The sequence below is a fragment of the Notolabrus celidotus genome, chromosome 4 (assembly GCF_009762535.1).
Source record: "Notolabrus celidotus isolate fNotCel1 chromosome 4, fNotCel1.pri, whole genome shotgun sequence".
Taxonomy (NCBI): domain Eukaryota; kingdom Metazoa; phylum Chordata; class Actinopteri; order Labriformes; family Labridae; genus Notolabrus; species Notolabrus celidotus.
Genome location: NC_048275.1, coordinates 10,011,374 through 10,030,048, shown reverse-complemented (window position 1 = coordinate 10,030,048; position 18,675 = coordinate 10,011,374). Strand labels below are relative to the sequence as shown.

Here is an 18,675-nt window from a genome sequence, read left to right as displayed (position 1 = left end):
CACAGTTACAAAGGTTTATTGCATTCAGTATATGCAAGACAGCATCAGAAGATGTTTATTTTTTATTTGCTGAATAACTCAGCTTTAGTCCATTTTACCACAAATAAGCAGAGGTAGAGGTTTCAAAAAAGACTGTAAACAACCATCTACTCCGCTATATTTGAACAAACCATTAAAGAAGTTCAAAGTCCACTACAGCCTGTGGTAATTCAGTCATACTTACAAAATGATACAATGCTCACCACCACAGTTAGAAGAAGTGAATTACAAAGTCTGAGGTTGTTTAGGTACACATTTATAAAAGCAACACATGTCAGTTTAAATCATTACTAAACGTAGCACAGTTCAACTCTCTGGCAAATACAAAACAAGTGAATTCAAGTATAATCAGGTGCAAATAAAGAGCAGAAATTATAATGCTTTAACAGTGGAGAACCCAAACCAGCCCGCACAATAAACAAGTGAACGATGCAGCTTTCTCTTCAAGATAACCAACGATTATTGTAGTTTGCATGGCACTGTAAAAAGCATTGTAAGATCCTTCCAGAACAGACAGGGATGATGTGAAAGTGTGTTTTGATGAGCAGTAGCTGATGTATTTTTGTCAGACAAAAATAAACGGTAACAAAAAATGAATAACAAGCTATCATTGCATTGATCTCGACAGACTCGTAAGTACTCAAATGTGCATCACAGTTCAGTTTTTCCTCCTTTATGCTTCACTCAACGGAAACCCTCCTTCAGCTTCCACATCCCCTCCTGACCAGAAGTCCTGTGGAAGTCACAAATTCTCCTGAGCAGCTCTCTGAAGACCGGCGCCTGTTCCTTGGTGAGCCTCGGTTTGAAGTACTCCAGCACCTCCTGCGTGGAGGCCTGTCCGTCAACGACCGCCTGGAAGGCAACAAAGTTACGCAGATCCACCAGCAGCTCGTCGTGCTCGGTGGGCGGAGCCGGGGAGCTCGGCCCTGCAGCTCTAGAGCCATCCTCCTCCTCCTCTTCTTCTGCTGCTTCTTCTATTTGGCTGGAGGGCAGGCTGATGTGGTTACGGACTTTCATCTTGGCCAGCAGGGAGGAGGAGGAGAGCGGGGCGGAGTTTGTGTTGGTTTCTGCAGCCTCGCCGCTGAAATGAGCAGCTGAACCGGGTTTCTTTGATACAGACTTCTTTACAATAGCAGCATCCTGAAGAGAGAGAGAGACAGATAACAGAGCATGTAAGAAAACAAAAAACATAACTCCCAGAACTATAGTTTGATTTCTCTTCTTCATAATGCCGATGTTACCTTGCATTTGCTTGGCGTAGCTGTTGATTTAACAGCATTATCAACCAGGAGAGAATTCTTCTTTTGTCCAAACCTTTTCCTACAAAAACATCAACAATAATGAGATATGATTGTTCAAACTGAGATCAGTAACACTCCAAACAACCCCAGTGTATGAATGTTTACCTTGCAGGTGGAGGAGGAGGGGGTCTATTGTAGGGCAGTCTGCACTTCTGGCGAGAAACTTTAAGGGCTTTCAGGGCATCTTTGGCCACCCTGTTTGCTTCTGCCTCCACAAGAACATAGTCAGGGTTGGAGGACTCAATGATGGTGTCATGCTGCATCACACTATGGATACCTGAGGGAGACAAAGCAAAGAAAAAAAAAAAAGAGTCAAAAAGGTCTCATTGTTTCATGAGTACGAATACTTCAACCATGTATGTTTTGGCGGAAACAAAAAAAATCGTACCAGATTTCCTGAAGAGCTTTGCCAAAACATAGTCGTCTGATTTCTTCTGGCCCCCTGCCTCGTTGTCCTCACTCTCTTCTTTATTAAACGTCTTTTTCTTCACTAAGTGAGAGATGCGGTGACCTTCAAACCGAGCACCTTTGGAGTGTCTGCGCTTCTTATGTTTGTGTTTGTCAGAGTCAGAGGAGTCGCAGTGCTTCCTCTTCTCTCTGTGTTTCTGTGGGCTGGTCAGAGCAGAGTCTTTGTCTCTGTGCAGAGGAGAGCTGGATGTGTTTGACTTTTTGTCCCAGGTGTTCTGTCCTGTGTGGTGCGTGTCCGATGACATACTTGGCTCTACATTAACACCGTTTTGGTTGGTGCTTTGGCCGTCTGTTGGGACGTTGGGTTTACCCTGAGAGTTTTTACTGCATGGAGAAATGTTTGCATCTTTAAATGCAGGAATGTTTGCAGAGGAGTGTCTTCTATCTGATCCAGGTTCATTCTGGTTTGCAGAGGACTGTTTATGTGCATTGCCATTTTTTACAGAATAGGAAGGCTTCGGCCTCTCAGGTTTCTTGGGTGCTTTGACATCAGAGCCTGTACCTGTATGAGAATGAACACACAATGTTTTAGAAACATCATTCATCGAATTAAAAACTCAGTAAATATGTTGTTTCTTTTACAAAAAGAGGAAAACAAAATAAATATCAGCTGACCTGCAAAAATTGCACTGGTCTCAGTTCCTTGAGCTCCATCAGGGTCAGTCAAGGTGAAGAGCTCGTAGATATCGTTAGACTTGAAAAAACGTCTTTGTTTGGGGTCCTTCAGAACCCGATTGGTCAGAAACTGTTTAAAGATTTGCCTGGATTTAAATAGATGAAACACATAATTAGATACGTGATGTGTATAATGTGATATTTTACCTCAGTTTGCAACCCTGATCCTCTGTCACCACAGAGTAGTTTGGCTGATGGATGAGAAAATTAGTTAACCACACTTCTGCAGGTACCAAAATAGAATCCCTGCAGTTTTTCCAGCTTGCTGTTTCAAAGCACATCACAGACCCAAACCTAACAGAGCAACAGTTTAGAAGTCCTAGATTGGCCATTTAATAAAGCAGGAAAGCTTTTCAATTACTGAGAACTGGGATAGTGCACGTAGTAATTCAGCAGTGATGTGAGTAATTAGTCATGTTATTACCAATATTCATGAACATGTGATGTCGATAGAAAGACAGCTGAAATGCAAAACGGGTTGAGAGGTAGAACAAAGACAGTTCAGGATGATTTAAACCTCTGTGTAATTGCAATGTGGGATTAAACATTGTAATGAAAGGATATAAAAAAAAAGAAAAAAAAGGTATAAGCTGACCTGTGATAGATTTTCTCCTCAATGGTCCCCGCCGTCAGAAGTCTGTAGATCGTCACTTGCTGCGTCTGACCGATCCTCCATGCTCGCTCACGTGCCTGCAGACAACATGACACAAATAAATACTCAGAATATCCAAACTGTCTTTGAGTAAACAAGAAAATTAACAAACAAGAAAAGATGGTGTCTACCAAGAAGTGTTAAAATTATGAGTTGCACATAAAGAGATTTAAAAATGCAGCTGGTAAATGTATTTAAACCTTGAGTGTGTGTTTGTCTCACCTGTGTGTCGGTGCTGGGGTTCCAGTCAGGGTCGTAGATGATGACTCTGTTGGCTCCGGTCAGATTGACTCCCAGACCTCCAACTTTAGTGGTCAACAGGAAGATAAAAATTGATTTATCCTGCAGGAAAGAAAAGAAAGTCAGTGATAAAATCACTTCACGCCCAGTGTTTGATTCTGTTTCTGATTATCACTATAGGGTGCAATCACAAGAATACAATTTTAGATAAGCAATTATGCATTTTAATTGGCATCATGGAAAGACAGGAACACGGCTCTTACATATTCAATTCTTTTTAAAGAGATGACGTAAAGCACTGGAAACTAGACCTTTAAAGAAAAAAATATAACATTCCCCCAAATAAGTAAATACATTAAAAAATATATTGATTATAACTTTAAATACTTTTTCACAATCATTCCCTTGAACAAGAAATATTAGATCATATGTGCCATGCACACTCTTTCTCTGGAATGCTGCTAATTTAAAAAGTATACTTCTGTATTTTTTTACCCAAAACTTAAAAAATATATTGTTTTACGTTTTTGTTACAGCCTACTATTTAAATTAAAAGTTATTGTGGCCTATCACTTATTAAAAAATCATTTTAAAGTTGTTTTTTTTGTTGTAGTACCTCAAAAATAATTTATCCAGACATTCCTTTATCATTGATTTTAACCTGGATTTAATGATATAAGCTGTAGTATGTAATTGTCCTTAATCTGTTTGTATTAGGTATTTATCTTAATTGCTAAGTGTATTTTGGAAAAAGGCCCACAGCATCTTTACTTTGAATAAATCATGATAGATGGATTCATCAAAGTCAAATTATAAAATAATACAAATCAGAAGATTCTGTCACTTTTATTTGCTAACTTCTAATTTTATTCTGCTGAACTCATCCATCTTTAAATTACAAGCTGATATTCTTCTTATATTTGTTCTACAAGAGACACACTTGAGTTACACTCAGTTTGAACAACAGATTGTCATTGATAAGTGTTTCCACCTCAGGGTTTGTAGAGTTCCACTGCAGCTTTTTGTCCCTCAGGACAGGATTTTCCCAAGAAACACTCAGAGCCATTAGGGAGACATAATCCTCACCTCGTTGTAGCGAGCGATGAGCGGCTGTCTGGAAGCTATTGCGGTGGTGCCGTCCATTTTCAGGTATAAGTAGTCATTTTCCCTCACAAAAACCTCCAAGATGTTCAACATCTGGAGACACAGGAGACAATAAAGACAGGAAGTGAGAGGAGGGAAACAGAAGCAGAGAGAGGGAAGGAGAGGCTGAGGTTTGGATTATCTCTAAAAGGATTAGAGCAGATTAATATTACATGGACAGAGATACCGACAGGGAGGGTCTCAGGTTCCCTCTGAGGTATAATCTCATTGGTATTGACTGCAACAGCTGGGGCCTCCCTCTCACACACATATACACGCAAACACACGCTTTAGCTTGTTGCTGTCACGCACGCAGAGGAAATGTAGCTTCACTAAAACAAATCCAGACATGTTCATGTGATCGTCACAGTTAATTGAAATAACAGACAGCTGGAGCGGCCCGTTCCTCACCTGTCTGGACTGAGTGAAGAGCAGCACTCTGTGTCCCTGTTTGAACCAGAGACGCAGCAGGGACTCCACCACCATCAGCTTTCCTGAGCGTTTCCAAAAGCCAAAGTGCTCCTCCTCAGTTAGCTGGTCCTCTGGGATTCCCCTCAACATCCGAGGTCCTCCAGAGAAAAGGTCCGGGTGGTTACAGATCTTACGTAGTGCTATCAGGCCAGAGAATACCTAAACAGTGGAAAAACAAAGGTTCTTGTCAGGAAGTGACACATCTTTCCTTGATGCTGATTATATGCTGTTCATGCATTAGTAGAATTTTCTAAAGAACCATCTTGGCCTGCTTTTTTTTTTTTGAGGATCACTTCTCACTGAGAACATTTGTAAGAGTGAAAAAGAAAAGTTTTAGCAGTGTTCTTCAAATCCTTTTATATGAACCAAATCAAACCGCAGTGGTGGCAGACATTAAAAACAGTAATAAAGAAATGGTAAATCTCAAACTGACAGTCCTCCTTTTTTTTTCCCATATCAGAGTACCAGTATAAATGAAGTCTTATTCATGACAAGCTGGAAACTCCACATAAAGTTTAAATAAACAGGCCACCTTTTCATGTCCAAGAACTGGTCACAGGTAATTAAACTAGTCTAAAGTTGGCAAATACTTATTTTGTTTTTTAAACATCATTTTAGCTTTAAACAAATAAGCACATTTACTTTAGCCTACAGGAACGAGTTACATAATTTATTTACGGACAATAAAGGCTGTGTTTCTTGATGAAGGCCCAACGGCCACTGCATTAGTAATGGTGGTTAATGGACTCAGAGTGACCACTGAATATGTCTATAAGAGTGTATGTGTGTGTGTGTTTGTTTGTGTGTATGTGTGTGTGCGCAATCTGCCGTGGTCACCCCTGGCTCTCCAACCACGTCCATTTGGTCAGTGGTGATAAATGGTGGAGTCTCTCTCTCCCGGGTCTGACTAATGTGAGAAGCTGAACTGCACAGCTTCCTTTAAGTCAGCATCTTGAAGAGTACTAACGTCAAGCTGTGAGGCCTTTTTCTAAATTTACATAGAAAACATCCTAATTCCACTGACATCACTGCAAGGTGTTGTTTTTTCAAGCGTTCAAGAGTGCTTAAAAACTTCAATGTCTGTGAGACAAAGGCGTGAACAGCTGTTCATCTGTGGGCAGGTTAAATAATGAATAAGGGAAAACTTGTTCCCGGAAGTCTTCTCTTTGACAAAGAGTTTTGCTCTTGTTGTCTTTAGTCCATCCCAACCTCAACACTGATGCATTCAGGTCTTTGTGCTGTCATATTATCAAAAGACAACAAATCCTGCACTTTCCATGAGTCTGTATATCTGCAGATTCTCCTTTAGGTGTGGAAGTTCATCATAACCGCCGTAGAGAACGTCAAAATAAAGCGGCGATGTGCTTTTAAAATCATCTTTTGGTGCATTTTGTGTCATGCAATGTGTCATGTCATGATAGTGTTTCTCATTTCTCATCTTTGTACTATCTCAAGCTCTCATGTACGCTCTCTCTCACCTGAGGTCATTAAAGTCTGCAGGTTCATTTCTCAGGGTTCAGGGAGGAGATTAGGACTCGGCCTTTTAATAGCAGCGTGTGTCAACAAACAGAAGACACATGAAACATTGGACTTTACCTGCATGTCCCCGTTCAGGATCTGGTAGACCTCTTTGGAATCCAGAAAACCTTGATACACCTGCCGCTGATCCTCTGTTAATCTGCAAAACAGAACCTACACACACAGAGAGAAAGAGAGACAGACACAGCAGTATAAGAGTGTGTAATGAGCACTGAACAACCGCTTTAAAGCCCTTTGATGAAGTGCAGAGTGTGAGCAGAGAAATTAGAGGGAAAGCAGCAGGTTTTTTGGAGCCGCTGCTGTCCTGAGGGATTTACTTAATGAGCTGAAGTGGACTGAGGAGTCAACCAGCGTCAGCCGCGAGGACAGACCAGGGACCGGCCACATTAATGAATACCTGCTCCTTTTACTTTACCGGGACTTTATTAGCTGGCTTCACCTGACAAGGGCCATGCACATTCATCAAATACTCCTTAGACGTGGCACATGCAGTCACATCCAATCAGATAAACACCTCCCCAGTTAAGAGAGGTGGATCAATACTCAGACACAACAGGGTCAACATGTCAGAGAGGAGGATGATGAATACCTGTTCGTTTTTGTCAGGTAGGGAGAGGTTGGCCTTGACGTCTGCTTTCATTCTTCGGAGCAGGTAAGGGTTTATGGTGTCCCTCAGCACGCTCGCACACTTAAAAGCAGTCTGGACCTTAAAAAACAGACAAAATAATTAAATCCAATTAAACGTCAAACAGCAACATCAACACTCACACCTGTCAGTGTGGATGTTTCCTTAGGCGTGATTGTCCTTTAGCCCCTCTTCCGCCTTCTCCCATCACCTCCCTCATGTTGCCGTCCCTCTCAGTAGCACGAGCCATTAAACATTGATCAGAGTGCTGTCGGTCTCAGGGGACAAAGACCTCTCTTTCATCAGTTCTACAAGCCGGCCAAGCTCCACTGGAAACACCCACTCCCACCCTGCTGCAAAATGTCCTGCTGCACCTCATCCAGGCTCGGTGCTAAAGGCCAGTTAGCCTTTTAAACATTAACTCACTGGGGGTCCACCAGGGGATCAAAGACACTCTGCAGTGCCGGAGGGGGGCAGTGAGGTGGTTGGATTTAGGGCTTGAGGGAGGTCAGGAGAGGAGAGCAGCAGATGATCTTGTGATCTTAGCACAAGCTGCTGAGTGGATCCATGTGGGGGTCAGTAATGGATCCCACAGCAGAAAGCTCATTCAACCCCACCCCACCCCGGCAGCATACATTTTTACATAAATCGGCCTCTGTGTACATGACCATCAGCTCTGGACCGGCTTTGCTGCTCTGACAATTTCGAGAAGAGGATAAGGCAGCAGAGCTTAGCCCTCTCTGACCATTTAATAACATTAATAATTAGTAAAGGTTTTTATTATCGACAGCGGAAGAAGCATCAATAGCCGGCTTAAATAATTAAATCCATACAGTCAGTGGATTATTAACGACTGAACACTAATGACAAAGGGCTACAATTTAGCTCGCTGGCTCTCCACTTTAGCCTCTCCCTCTCCCTCTCTGTCTCTCACACACACGGGGGATGTACTGAAGTTCCTTTGCATGGTCCTACATTATCCTGCTCTGCACTTAATGGCTCTGTTGCTACACTGCCTCTCCTTCTGATATGCTTCTCGGTTCGGAGATCCACAAAACTGTGCGAACAAGAATACGGGTTGTATTTAATTTTGCCCTTCACTGCATCAGTTTAAGATTACCTGTAGGGTTGGTGGATTAATTGACCAGTTATTGTTCTTGCTGCTGTTTTGTTCACAGTAGAAATGACTCGCCAACACATGAGGAGATAGATGTTATCCTCTGTGGCCTGTGTCGTCTGTTCAGAGGATGAGACAGACTCTTCCTATGTGGATGCTCTTTTGAAAAAAATCTTAAGACACATCTTTGAAGTCTGGATTTTACTTAAGGTGCCTCCTCTGTATCATCTTGGATTTTAAGTCATTATATTTAATTCGTGTACTTTTTTTATCCCATGTGATAATTTAATTTAGACAGTTTTTAGTTTTAACTTTTTACAGATTTATAGTTGTAACTAATTAAATTTATTTTTATTGTTTTTAGTTTTCTGTTTTGATTTTATATTAAGTACTCTGGGCTTCATACAATTTATAATAACTGCTATATTCATAAATTAGGTTGAGATGAGCTGAAATGACCTTATTTTTTAATGTAACTGTGTTAATTTGATACCTTTTGTTTTAACTTAAAATAAATAAGTAAAACCTAAACACAAATAAGATAAAGCACAATGACACCCTTGCAGTCATCCTTTATACCTGATTCCTGCTTTACTTTTTAACCCCCTTAAAATGTGAGAAAATGAGGCTGATAATTCTTGTTCTATTTGTTGACAACCCCTCAAGCTCAAAAGCAAAAACAGGCTTTGAAAACAGTATTTGAACATTTCATAAATGTGCCTTTTTCTTTTTTCTTATCAATTATTTTGTTGTTTTTTTCTTTAACTTGGGCAATTTTCCTTTTATTGATGACAGGACAGCTGAAGAGAGATAAGAAAGTTGGGTGTGTGAGAAAGGCACTGAAATGCAGCAGTAGGCCCTGTTTTGAAATAAACCCCAAATAGCATGAGAAGGATGCAGCTTGACACGTCATGCTCTACCCGTTGAGCTACCCAGGCCCCCTCTTAATTCTACTTATGTGATTGTGTGTTCCAGTACCTGTACAGGTGAGGCATTGCTGTATCCTCCCATGGTGATGGGCACAGAGAATTGCTCCATGAAGACGGGCAACGTCCCCAGTTTACCAGGGAAGATGAAGTCAAACAGAGACCACAGCTCCTTCAAATTGTTCTGCATCGGAGAGCCGGACAGGATGAACCTGTGAGGAGTCCGAAACTGAAGAGAGGGAGGAAAAAGTGTGTGTCATTTCTTTCTGAAGACTGTGTCGGTGCTGATTTAAGGTAAATAGCTTCTTCTTAAACTACAAAAATAATCTTTGATGTCTTGTGATAATGTGAAAAAGGATGAAACAAAGCAACTGAGAAAAAATAACAGGCATGAATTAACTTTTTAATTCTACAAAGTTTAAATGCAAACAAAAAAAGCATCAAAATATATGACTACCTCAGGATTTCCTTATGAGTTTTATTCAGTGTAAATGTGTGTGTTCATGATTGTATCTGATGTAATACCTGTTTGCAGGCAGTTGTGACTCCAGCATTTGGATTCCTGATCTTGTGGCCCTCGTCCAATATAACGTAGTGCCAGTCGTAGCGCTGCAGCATGTCTTGCATATTCCTCACAGCTGAATATGAAGTTATCAGGATGCCATGACACGCCGCTACTTCTGGTATAAGCTTTTCCTGCAACAGAAAAAAAAGGAAAAAAGATATGGACCCATTCAGGTTCTCGTCAGGGCAATTTCTAACCATCTGTGGAAGCTTGAGCATGGAAGTAGGGCATCTACTTTAATGTGGTTGAGGAGAGAGGGGAAGAGGGGAGAAGGTTAGGAGATAATGCTGCATAAACAGAGCTCTAGTGCCCCCCAGAGGAAAAACAGGCCCTGTAGAAAACTTTCTAACTGAATTATGAATATGAAAATTGAACACACGATAAGAAACAATTACCTTGTTGCTGGTGAAGGAGCCGGTTTCATGCAGAACAGCGACTCTGAAAGGAGGCCACCAGGTGTGGAACTCTTTGACCCACTGGTGCATGACTGTAGCTGGGCACACGATGACCGTCGGACCCAGACCAGCATACCTTAAAGCAAACACACAGTATAGAAATGTATAATCCCAGGCCAGCTATTAAGAAGGGCAACAAAGTAATAAAAGTAATAAAAGTTTAGATAACCTCAGCACATTTTATTAGCTAATTACAGTCATCATTTCAAGTTACAGAAATTAATTTTTCTCAAAACATGAAAAGGAAAATGAGTTTAGCTTGCATGCAGAATTTTTGATGCATTCAGGCATAAGGGAAATATAGGAAGCAAAGGGTTTAAATACAACAATGCAGCAGAATAATCTCACTATGAAGCCTACCTCCAATACGATATTCACTTTCTGTCCCTTACAAATGAATCAAATAAGGTGTATGAACACTATGTGAAGATTTACAAGAGCTTTATCAAACACACACACACAGGCACGCACAAAGATACACTAATGGGCTGGTATGAACCTCTGCCCAGTGGAAGCTATTGATACTTGGCCATAATTGAGTTTAAAAGCAATCAATTTGTGGGCGTCTATAGCAGACAGAGTATTGACCATCAGGGAAGCTCCACCTCCTCAACGCACAAGTGTCGTTTGCGCAGTAAAACCAGATTATCACGGCCACTGTGGCATGTCTTCCTATGGTTGATTTGTTGTCCCACGCCAGCTCCACCCCCGCTTCATGAGTCCAAAATTCATTTTAAGTGTTCATAAAGACACTCCACCCCACTCTATCAGACACTAACCCTCTCTCTCTTTCACACACACACACACACACACCACACAAACAGAGTGTCAGTGTTTTCTCTGATGTCTGCAGTAAGAAAGTGAAGAGTTGGATAATTGAAACATGTTTAATAATTCAGATGAACACTCTCAAGCAGAAATCCCCCTAATCAAATATTCATACCATACAGACACACAGTCTCTGGCCACAGTTTGTTTGTGTGTATGTGTGTGTGTGTCTCTGTGTGTGTGTACCTGTAGTTGGATCCTCTGGTCCTCAGTTTGCTGTAGCTCAGTCCGGCCAGAAAGCTGATGACCTGGATGGTTTTACCCAGGCCCATCTCGTCTCCCAGGATGCCACCTGCCTGCTGACAGTGGAGCTCCCACATCCAGCGCACACCTGTCTGTTGGTACCTATCAGTGTGATGTACATACATGTAAGGCAAATACTAAACATGACTAAAACTAATGACAACATAATGCTCACAGATGAAAGGCTGGTTTAGTGGCTGGAATCAGACTCAGTTATGCTTGTCTTTTAATGCAAGAGCATAAATCACTGCAAGCTGGAAGAAATATGCTAAACTACTGAACCTTTTAGTACATTTTTACCATAAAATTGATCTAAAATTATTAGAAATTCTTCCAAGAAACGATTATTTGTAGTTCTTAAAGAAAAATGTGGAATTCGAGAAAAGATAACCAAATAATAGAAGAGAAAAAAAGTTCTAAATCAGCAAAAGTATCATTGTAAACTAAGCAAATATTTTTTGATCTAAGCTTCATTCAAATCAAAGTGACGCCACTGTGTTTAACACTCTTATGACCATAATTATATTCAGGCCGCCCGGATTTATTTTGATTTGATGGCTGTAGAATCGTCAAAAAATGTGCTATGAGTGAGTGCTTATGTCCCTTTTTCCAAGATAACCTCAACTTTCAGTATCTGGCCGTTATTACACATTATTGTGTGTTTATGACATTATAATAACAGTTAATAACGGTCGTACTGCAGAAGTCCTAGGGGCTACCGTAATGACAACTATATGGGCGCAAAGGTCTATTTCCCCGCTTTCTTGTGTTTTTTGAATTTTCTAGATATCTTAAACGGTTCAGGAGTTACAGTTTTGAGAGTACGCATTTAAAATACTGTCGGCTGCGATGGTTTGGGAACAAAAGGGTTAAAAACAAGCTGATAAAATGACTTCCTAAAGAAGACTGGTGACCTATAGTAGCAGATACTTCTTCAACTTTATATAGTGTTGATTGAACAATCTTTTGTTAATCATTAAAGTTTCAACTCAAAGGTTGTTGGTATCATCAATTATATAAGAACTGTTTTACAGCTGTTAATCATATCCCATTACTTCCTTACTTCACAGCTGTAAATGATTCTGATATGTGATCCTAATCAAACTTACTTATAAAGTTTTTTCCACAGGAAACCTGGCACTTTGAAGCCTTCATCAAATTCTTCATCACTGTCATCTGAAAGCTCCTCTCCTCTTTCTCTCTTTGACTCCCGGTCTCTGAGACGCTGTCGCTTCCACCTTCTAAAGAGAGAACAAGTGTATATGAAGTTAGAACACATTTGGTGGTAAGTTAAACAGAAGCAAACTGAGATCAAGCTTAACACCAAACAACAAACTGATTTCAACTTTTGTCTGTGCTCAAAACTAAAATATTGTTCAGTAACACTGAGTCGCTGACAGCTTGTCAACTTGTGACCTATAGGGTGTTTCCTTTGATCCCACTGCACACCTCAGCAGGGTTATCAGGGATGATCAGGGATGTTTGGATGTTATATTTGCACCTTCTGTCCTCAGTGTTTAGTTTCAGACTTGCCTACACAGGTGTATGGATAGCAACTGTTTGGAGTTGTGGGTATTTCCCTTGAGCGGTAGAACATCTACAGCAAAAAGGGAAATGTAAAGAGGAGAGTTTTAATGGTGCAGGAGAGAGGGCAGTTAGAGGCACAGTCGTCGCGCAGCAAATGAAGATTGATACAGACAATTAGTAGTGCGAGTTCCCCAGAAAGGTGTGAGGTGGAGGGGATAAGAATCCATCTTCATTTGGGCCTGGTCCTGTCACCCTGCCATGAAACTGGTCCTTTAGCTGGGCCTGGGAGACCACACTCTCTAATTAAGTCAAGACTAAGCATTGGTTCAGTTAATTACACTTTTCTGCCCCAGCCCCACCCCCCCCACCTAACTACAAATACAGCCTGCTCTAATAATATCATTCCTCATATAAGCTAGCCTCACCATCCATGCCGTGTCTATGCTGTTGAATTGACATTCAATCACTGCAGTGTAGAAAAAGGACACATGCCAACACAATTTATTTGGCAGCTATAAATATGAAATCTCATTAGGGCTGCTCTTCCATTAATTTGAGCATTAGAGTGAGTGAGTGTATAAAACCATGTGCAGGAGGATAATTAGGCCAGTGTGAGAGCAGAGAGAGAAGAAGAGCAGGGAGTGAATTTGCTTAGTCAAGAAACAGCTGCCAATCTCATCTGGGATTAACTCTCCTTCTGCACTACGGAGCCAGCAGAAACAAACTGCTTTTCTCCTTAACTAAAGGGAATAACAATGGCACATTTGCACCCCTGCCACTGCAAATGTGATGCAAAGTTAAAGACTGGATGTTTGTTTGTTGAGCTTGTCATTTACAGGCCCGGATGTATACATTCTGATGAAAACTTTCTGCACCTTTACATCCAAGCACAACTCGAAGAACGAATCTGCAGCTGACTGACTGAATACACAGCTGATAGACATAAACAAACATAAACATAATCATAGCAGCAACATGATCATACCTTATCCGCTGCCTGTAGTAATCCAGATCTCCATCATCTTTGCATTTTTTGTATTTCCCCTTCGCATTCTCTTCTTCTTCTTCTGAACTTTCAGGGCAGTATTCTTCCTCACTCTCCTCTTTCTTCTTCACTTTCTTCCTCCCTTTCCCTTCAGTTTTTCTCTTGTATGGTTTCAACTCATACTCTTCATCATCATCCTCCCCAAAGCCTTCCTCCCTGGCTTCCCTGTCCTCTTGATCAGGATCTATGCCTTCATCGCTGGGCAGGTACTCTGACTCCTCACCGTCTGTGTCCTCACCCCCGGCGTCGGCGTTACGTTTCCTCCTCGGTTTAGGAGGCTTTGGCTCGGCTTTAGGCCGAGCTTTGGGGTGAGCCTTCAGAGCAGTTATCTGAAGCTTCCTCATGCACTTTCTCATTTTCTTATCCTTGGAAGACAAGACAGTCTTCTTGGTTTTACCCCTGGCTTCCTTATCAGGGCTGAGTCCTGTGCTCTTCCTCTTCTTTTGCACCAAAGGTTTCTTTCGCTCAGTAGCCAGCTTGGCCTGGTCTGTTAAGTACTGGTCGAAGGCTGAGTTCTCGGCCAGCATCACTTTTCGTGGCTCTTTTTTAACTTCCTTCTGCGGGATACGTGTACCAAAAGGGGTCATATGACCTGTTCGGATGAGCTCCTCCCATTCTGTTTCTTGAGAGGGCATGAGCATGCTGCCCAGTGTAGACGGCCCGGCTTCTGATGAAACACACACATCAGACACAGTCACATACAGTACAGTGGTGTGTAAGTTGGTGAAGTGTTTTAACCACTTGTAGCACTATAGAGTACTGTTTTTATTTGCAGGTTGGAGAACGTTTTGCTGCATGCATGTGAGAGTTCAACTGCATCCGTGCAAGCTGTCTTTCTACATTTTATAAAATCAGTTTGATGCATTGAACACTTAAATTAGGCCTCAGCAATTAATAAGATTCATCTAGAAGAGAAACAGAATATTAACCTGACTGTTGTTCTTTATATGAGAACCCCACTGGGAGCCATTAACCCTGTATCCACAGGGATTTATATTTGTTGTTCAGGTTGACAATCAACACCAGTGATCTGGAGTGGCAAGCACTGATAAGGTCTGCACGTTGCTACTTTATAAACATGTTTCCTTTATTCCAATTAGCCACCACCCTCAGTGATGTTGAGCTGGTTTCTATTTGACTTAGTTTCATCAGAACATCGCATAACTTCTATGTCAAACAGCCTTTTTATATTTGTATGGGAATCATGCAGAAAATATTTAATGTACTAATGTATTGTTACACAAAAAACTCTGTTGAACAAACATAGTAGATGTATTTTGTTCTTCAGACACATCGAACAGGAGCACACAGATATCAAGGCTGGTAAAATCCAGTAAACAGAGCTGATGGCCAACTTTTGAAACACTTGCATAAACAAGTCTTTACTCCAAGTGGAGCAAAGCTGTCACAAGGAAAATATTAGTCTAGAGTTCACTGTGGAAGTGTTTTGAACTTGTGACATCTTTCAAACCCCTTTGTCAGACATATTGGTGGGTGTCTTGTGAAGAAATTTACATCAATTTTTACATATGATCATCTTGATATTTGGGGACAACAGCCATCACTGCAGCGTGGAGGCTATTTTTACCACAATCAACTCTGTCAAATCAGGGAGTAACGTCACAGATTAGCCTTCTCTGCAACCATAAAAGGATCTGGCATTAATTCTTTGCACTGTTCCTAGATCTCCTCTTTTACTTTCTTTTGGCTGCACTGAGCTTGACAGTGATTTAAATCAAAGAAAGCACTAAGCCACAAGTTAAAGGAAGACACCTCACCTTCCTCTTCATCATCCTCAGCTAAGAGCTCAGCTTCCACTCTTTGGGCGTCCTCTCCTCCGAGAATGGCCTGAAGTCTCTTCTGTTTGGCTCTGACTTTCTTCAGCTGTTTTTCCTGAATAACAGTGTTTTTATTATCATCACAGTCTTTATAAATGAGATGTTGGTGCAACTTCATCATGTAAGGGATTCACTTTTACTTTAAAAGTTTGTCTTATTGAAAAGTGTACCTTGTTTTCTTTCTGTCGTTTAACAGATTCAACCTTCCTGCTGATATCTTTGCTGGAGGCAGCGTACGGAGAGAGCTGATCGATGATCTTGTTGATATGTCTCAGAGACAATGTAACCGACCTGAAACACACACAGAAAGTCAGTACACTACATCAGGCCTGTTATCAATGTGTCAAAAATGCCTCTGGAAGACCTCTTTTACATTTTGTCCCTTACCTGACATCGTCCAGCACGGACTGGTATTCCTTCTCAGCCTCAGCTTTAGCAGCGGCCTGACTGGCCTCGTTGATGGCCTCGTCCACCTGCTGCAGGACCCCTTGCTCAAGGACATCCTGGTCGTACACAGCCACCCCAAGACCCTGGAGTTCATCAGCTCCAGAGCTGGCCGATGCTGCTTGGATACGCTGTCGATCAATCTGCAGCAAGGCTCCAGACCTCTTACCTGTACCGCACAAGAGATCACAACACATGGGAGTATGAGACACCCAGGAGACTCCAATAGATCAAAGGTATTCATAGCGTTCATCTTGATTCTAGTAATGGTATATGGCTCACTGCTGTTGCCCTCATCAGGTCCGGTGTTTGCAGGATAAGCTGCAGCAGCCTCGGAGCCCTGGTTGTTTTCAGGGAACGAGCAGACTGCCGAGCCCCCGATAGCCCCATCCTCTTCTGTCCCTCCTGGGGTGTGAGCAGCACTGACAGGGCTGGAGAGAGACGAGGGGATCTGGTCCTCTGAACCCTCTACAGGCATGGTGATGCTGCTGCAAAGACAGTCAGTCAGTTAGCGGGTTACTGAGAGAGAGATGTGAAAGTGACTTCAACACAGACCATCTTTCTTTGAGTAAGCTGGCTCGATAAAGTGTGAAACCTCATTCAAAGATATCAGTGATCAGGAAGGTGGTTCTGATTATTCTCCATTAACTTCTGCTTCAGGTTCTGTACATGCTCATGTTAAGCATGTTATGGGACGCTTCTCCTGCTTTAGACAAACCAATATGATGAGCAATGATGGTTGCATTAAAGTTATTGCTGTTATATCAACACTGCTGCTACGAATAAGGAAAGAGAGGTATGCTGCATAGAATAAATGTGTTAAATCATTTTTCAATACATTGATTTTGCTACAGGATAAACTGTCAATGCCTTACAGTTATTTCTAATGAGACTGCTTCACACAGTATAACTCTGAAACTTTAGCTATGATGCACATGATTTCAGCAGTGCAGGCAGGAACTGGGATAAGGTTTCCCTTAATTAAAAATACAGGGACATAACTTTGGTATTTGGCCAAATAGAAGTCAAAATAGTGTTTGATTTAACCCTCCTGTTATCCTTGGGGACCCCATTCAATGTTTAACGTCTTAAAAAAAAAAAAATTTTGCGTCATATTTTCTGACTTTTCCTAATTCAAAAGGGGACAACTGTGTAAACAGAAACATGTATATGATATGTTCCAAGGTCCTGCACACATTTTATATGCGTCCGTGTTATTTGGGGTCAATTTGGATGATACTGAAGTCCTCATAACATACAATTGTATTATCTAGGAAAACTTCCCTCTGCTTTAGGGCCCTGACCTGACATCACCATACCTGTCGTACTGTGAGAACCTCTGATAGGTCAAACAACATGGGACAGGGGGGAAATGTATTTCCCATGAAAACATTCATATTTACTGTACTGTGTTGTGGGAAATATTGTCCTGTGAAGACATTGATGATTCACACAACATAGGAGTGGAGCTGACATATAGAACAATGCACAGCTCAGTACAATTTGAGGATAACAGGAGGGTTAATATGTGATAAGTTTACAGAGACTGTTCAGTATTATTACTCATGTCCCTTCACAAAACTAGCAGCTTAAAAAAGACTTGTCAGGATGTCATGTGTGATGATTGCAATTATTTTGGAGTCACTTTCCATGGTGATCTAGCCAGGTTAGTGAAGACACCTGACATAAGTCTAAACAGACTCTGCTTTCTCTCTCTTATCTCGCTTCATAGTATATCCCAAAGATGTCAAGCAGATGAAAAAGCCAGAAAAAGCTATGTGCAAGTATGGTGGCCTCACTTCATAATGTTTACACAAAAACATAGTGGGTTATTTGACAGGAGCTTCAGAGCTTCTTTAACGTTCACAGCTGACAGACTTAATGCAAATGTGTATGTGCTAGACCATGCAGTAGTTTAATTTATTTATAGAAATTCAAATATATGTTCTAACAGCATAGGAGAGTTGGTACGCGAGTTAAAACGCTCTCATAAAGATAATTAAAACATTTAAATCCCCCACTGCCGTCTATTGTTTATGTGGCTACTAAGCTAGCTGTTAGCCGAACATCATCAGCTGTTTGAAGGAGCAGCATCCATCCGGCGTGAATTAACCCAATGAATACATGTTAATCACCTTCACTGTGTCTCAGTAAGACTGAATAAAAACAGAAGAATAGGCTGTCAAAGCGACAATGACAGGTAGTACTTACAAAACGTGTGGTGGTTACACAACATCACCGGTTTGTGTGATGGACAGACAAACTTCCTGGTTTCCGGTGAGCGAGGAGATGTGTTGCCAGATCTCGCGGGAGAAACAAGCACACAGGCCGAACAGGATCAGGTTTTAGGAGGGTTTGAACACAAATAAGGGATTTGAGTCCAGTTTCAAGACATGGATTATGTATACAAAACGCAGGAAAGCATATGGGGAGATTAAATATGAACAATAATTGTGACAAGGTGACATGAATATAAAAACAAACTTTAAACTTCTCTTTGCAGAACATGCCTAACTTAAGGCCTGCAGCACATC

At 41.3% G+C, this 18,675-nt stretch overlaps 1 protein-coding gene across 2 annotated transcripts; it reads right to left on the bottom strand.

Moving 5' to 3' along the window:
* Window positions 1-18,464, bottom strand: ercc6 (excision repair cross-complementation group 6). Of its 2 annotated transcripts, none has more exons than XM_034681176.1 (22): window positions 18,353-18,464; window positions 16,424-16,629; window positions 16,085-16,310; window positions 15,868-15,988; window positions 15,638-15,752; window positions 13,800-14,526; window positions 12,397-12,528; window positions 11,231-11,389; window positions 10,157-10,292; window positions 9,722-9,892; window positions 9,249-9,425; window positions 7,118-7,234; window positions 6,586-6,681; window positions 4,930-5,148; window positions 4,462-4,572; window positions 3,358-3,477; window positions 3,079-3,173; window positions 2,424-2,569; window positions 1,729-2,310; window positions 1,446-1,617; window positions 1,281-1,359; window positions 1-1,179 (listed from the first exon to the last, which is right to left on the bottom strand). In XM_034681176.1, exons 2-22 carry the CDS (start codon window positions 16,617-16,619, stop codon window positions 724-726), a joined length of 4,353 nt encoding a protein of 1,450 aa, XP_034537067.1. In that variant the 5' UTR covers window positions 16,620-16,629; window positions 18,353-18,464; the 3' UTR covers window positions 1-723. The 2 variants fall into 2 exon arrangements, with proteins under 2 accessions (XP_034537067.1, XP_034537068.1); XM_034681177.1 differs by having other exon boundaries at window positions 16,424-16,626; window positions 18,353-18,438.
* Between the last annotated feature and the right edge of the window lie 211 nt (window positions 18,465-18,675).

Coding starts and splice junctions, on each gene's coding strand:
- ercc6 (XM_034681176.1), bottom strand. CDS start 16,619: ATGCCTGTAGAGGGTTCAGAGGACCAGATCCCCTCGTCTCTCTCCAGC. Junction 10,293..11,230: donor ACCAGAGGATCCAACTACAG/GTACACACACAC, acceptor GTTTGCTTTAAG/GTATGCTGGTCTGGGTCCGA. Junction 2,570..3,078: donor GAGGAGAAAATCTATCACAG/GTCAGCTTATAC, acceptor ATTTAAATCCAG/GCAAATCTTTAAACAGTTTC.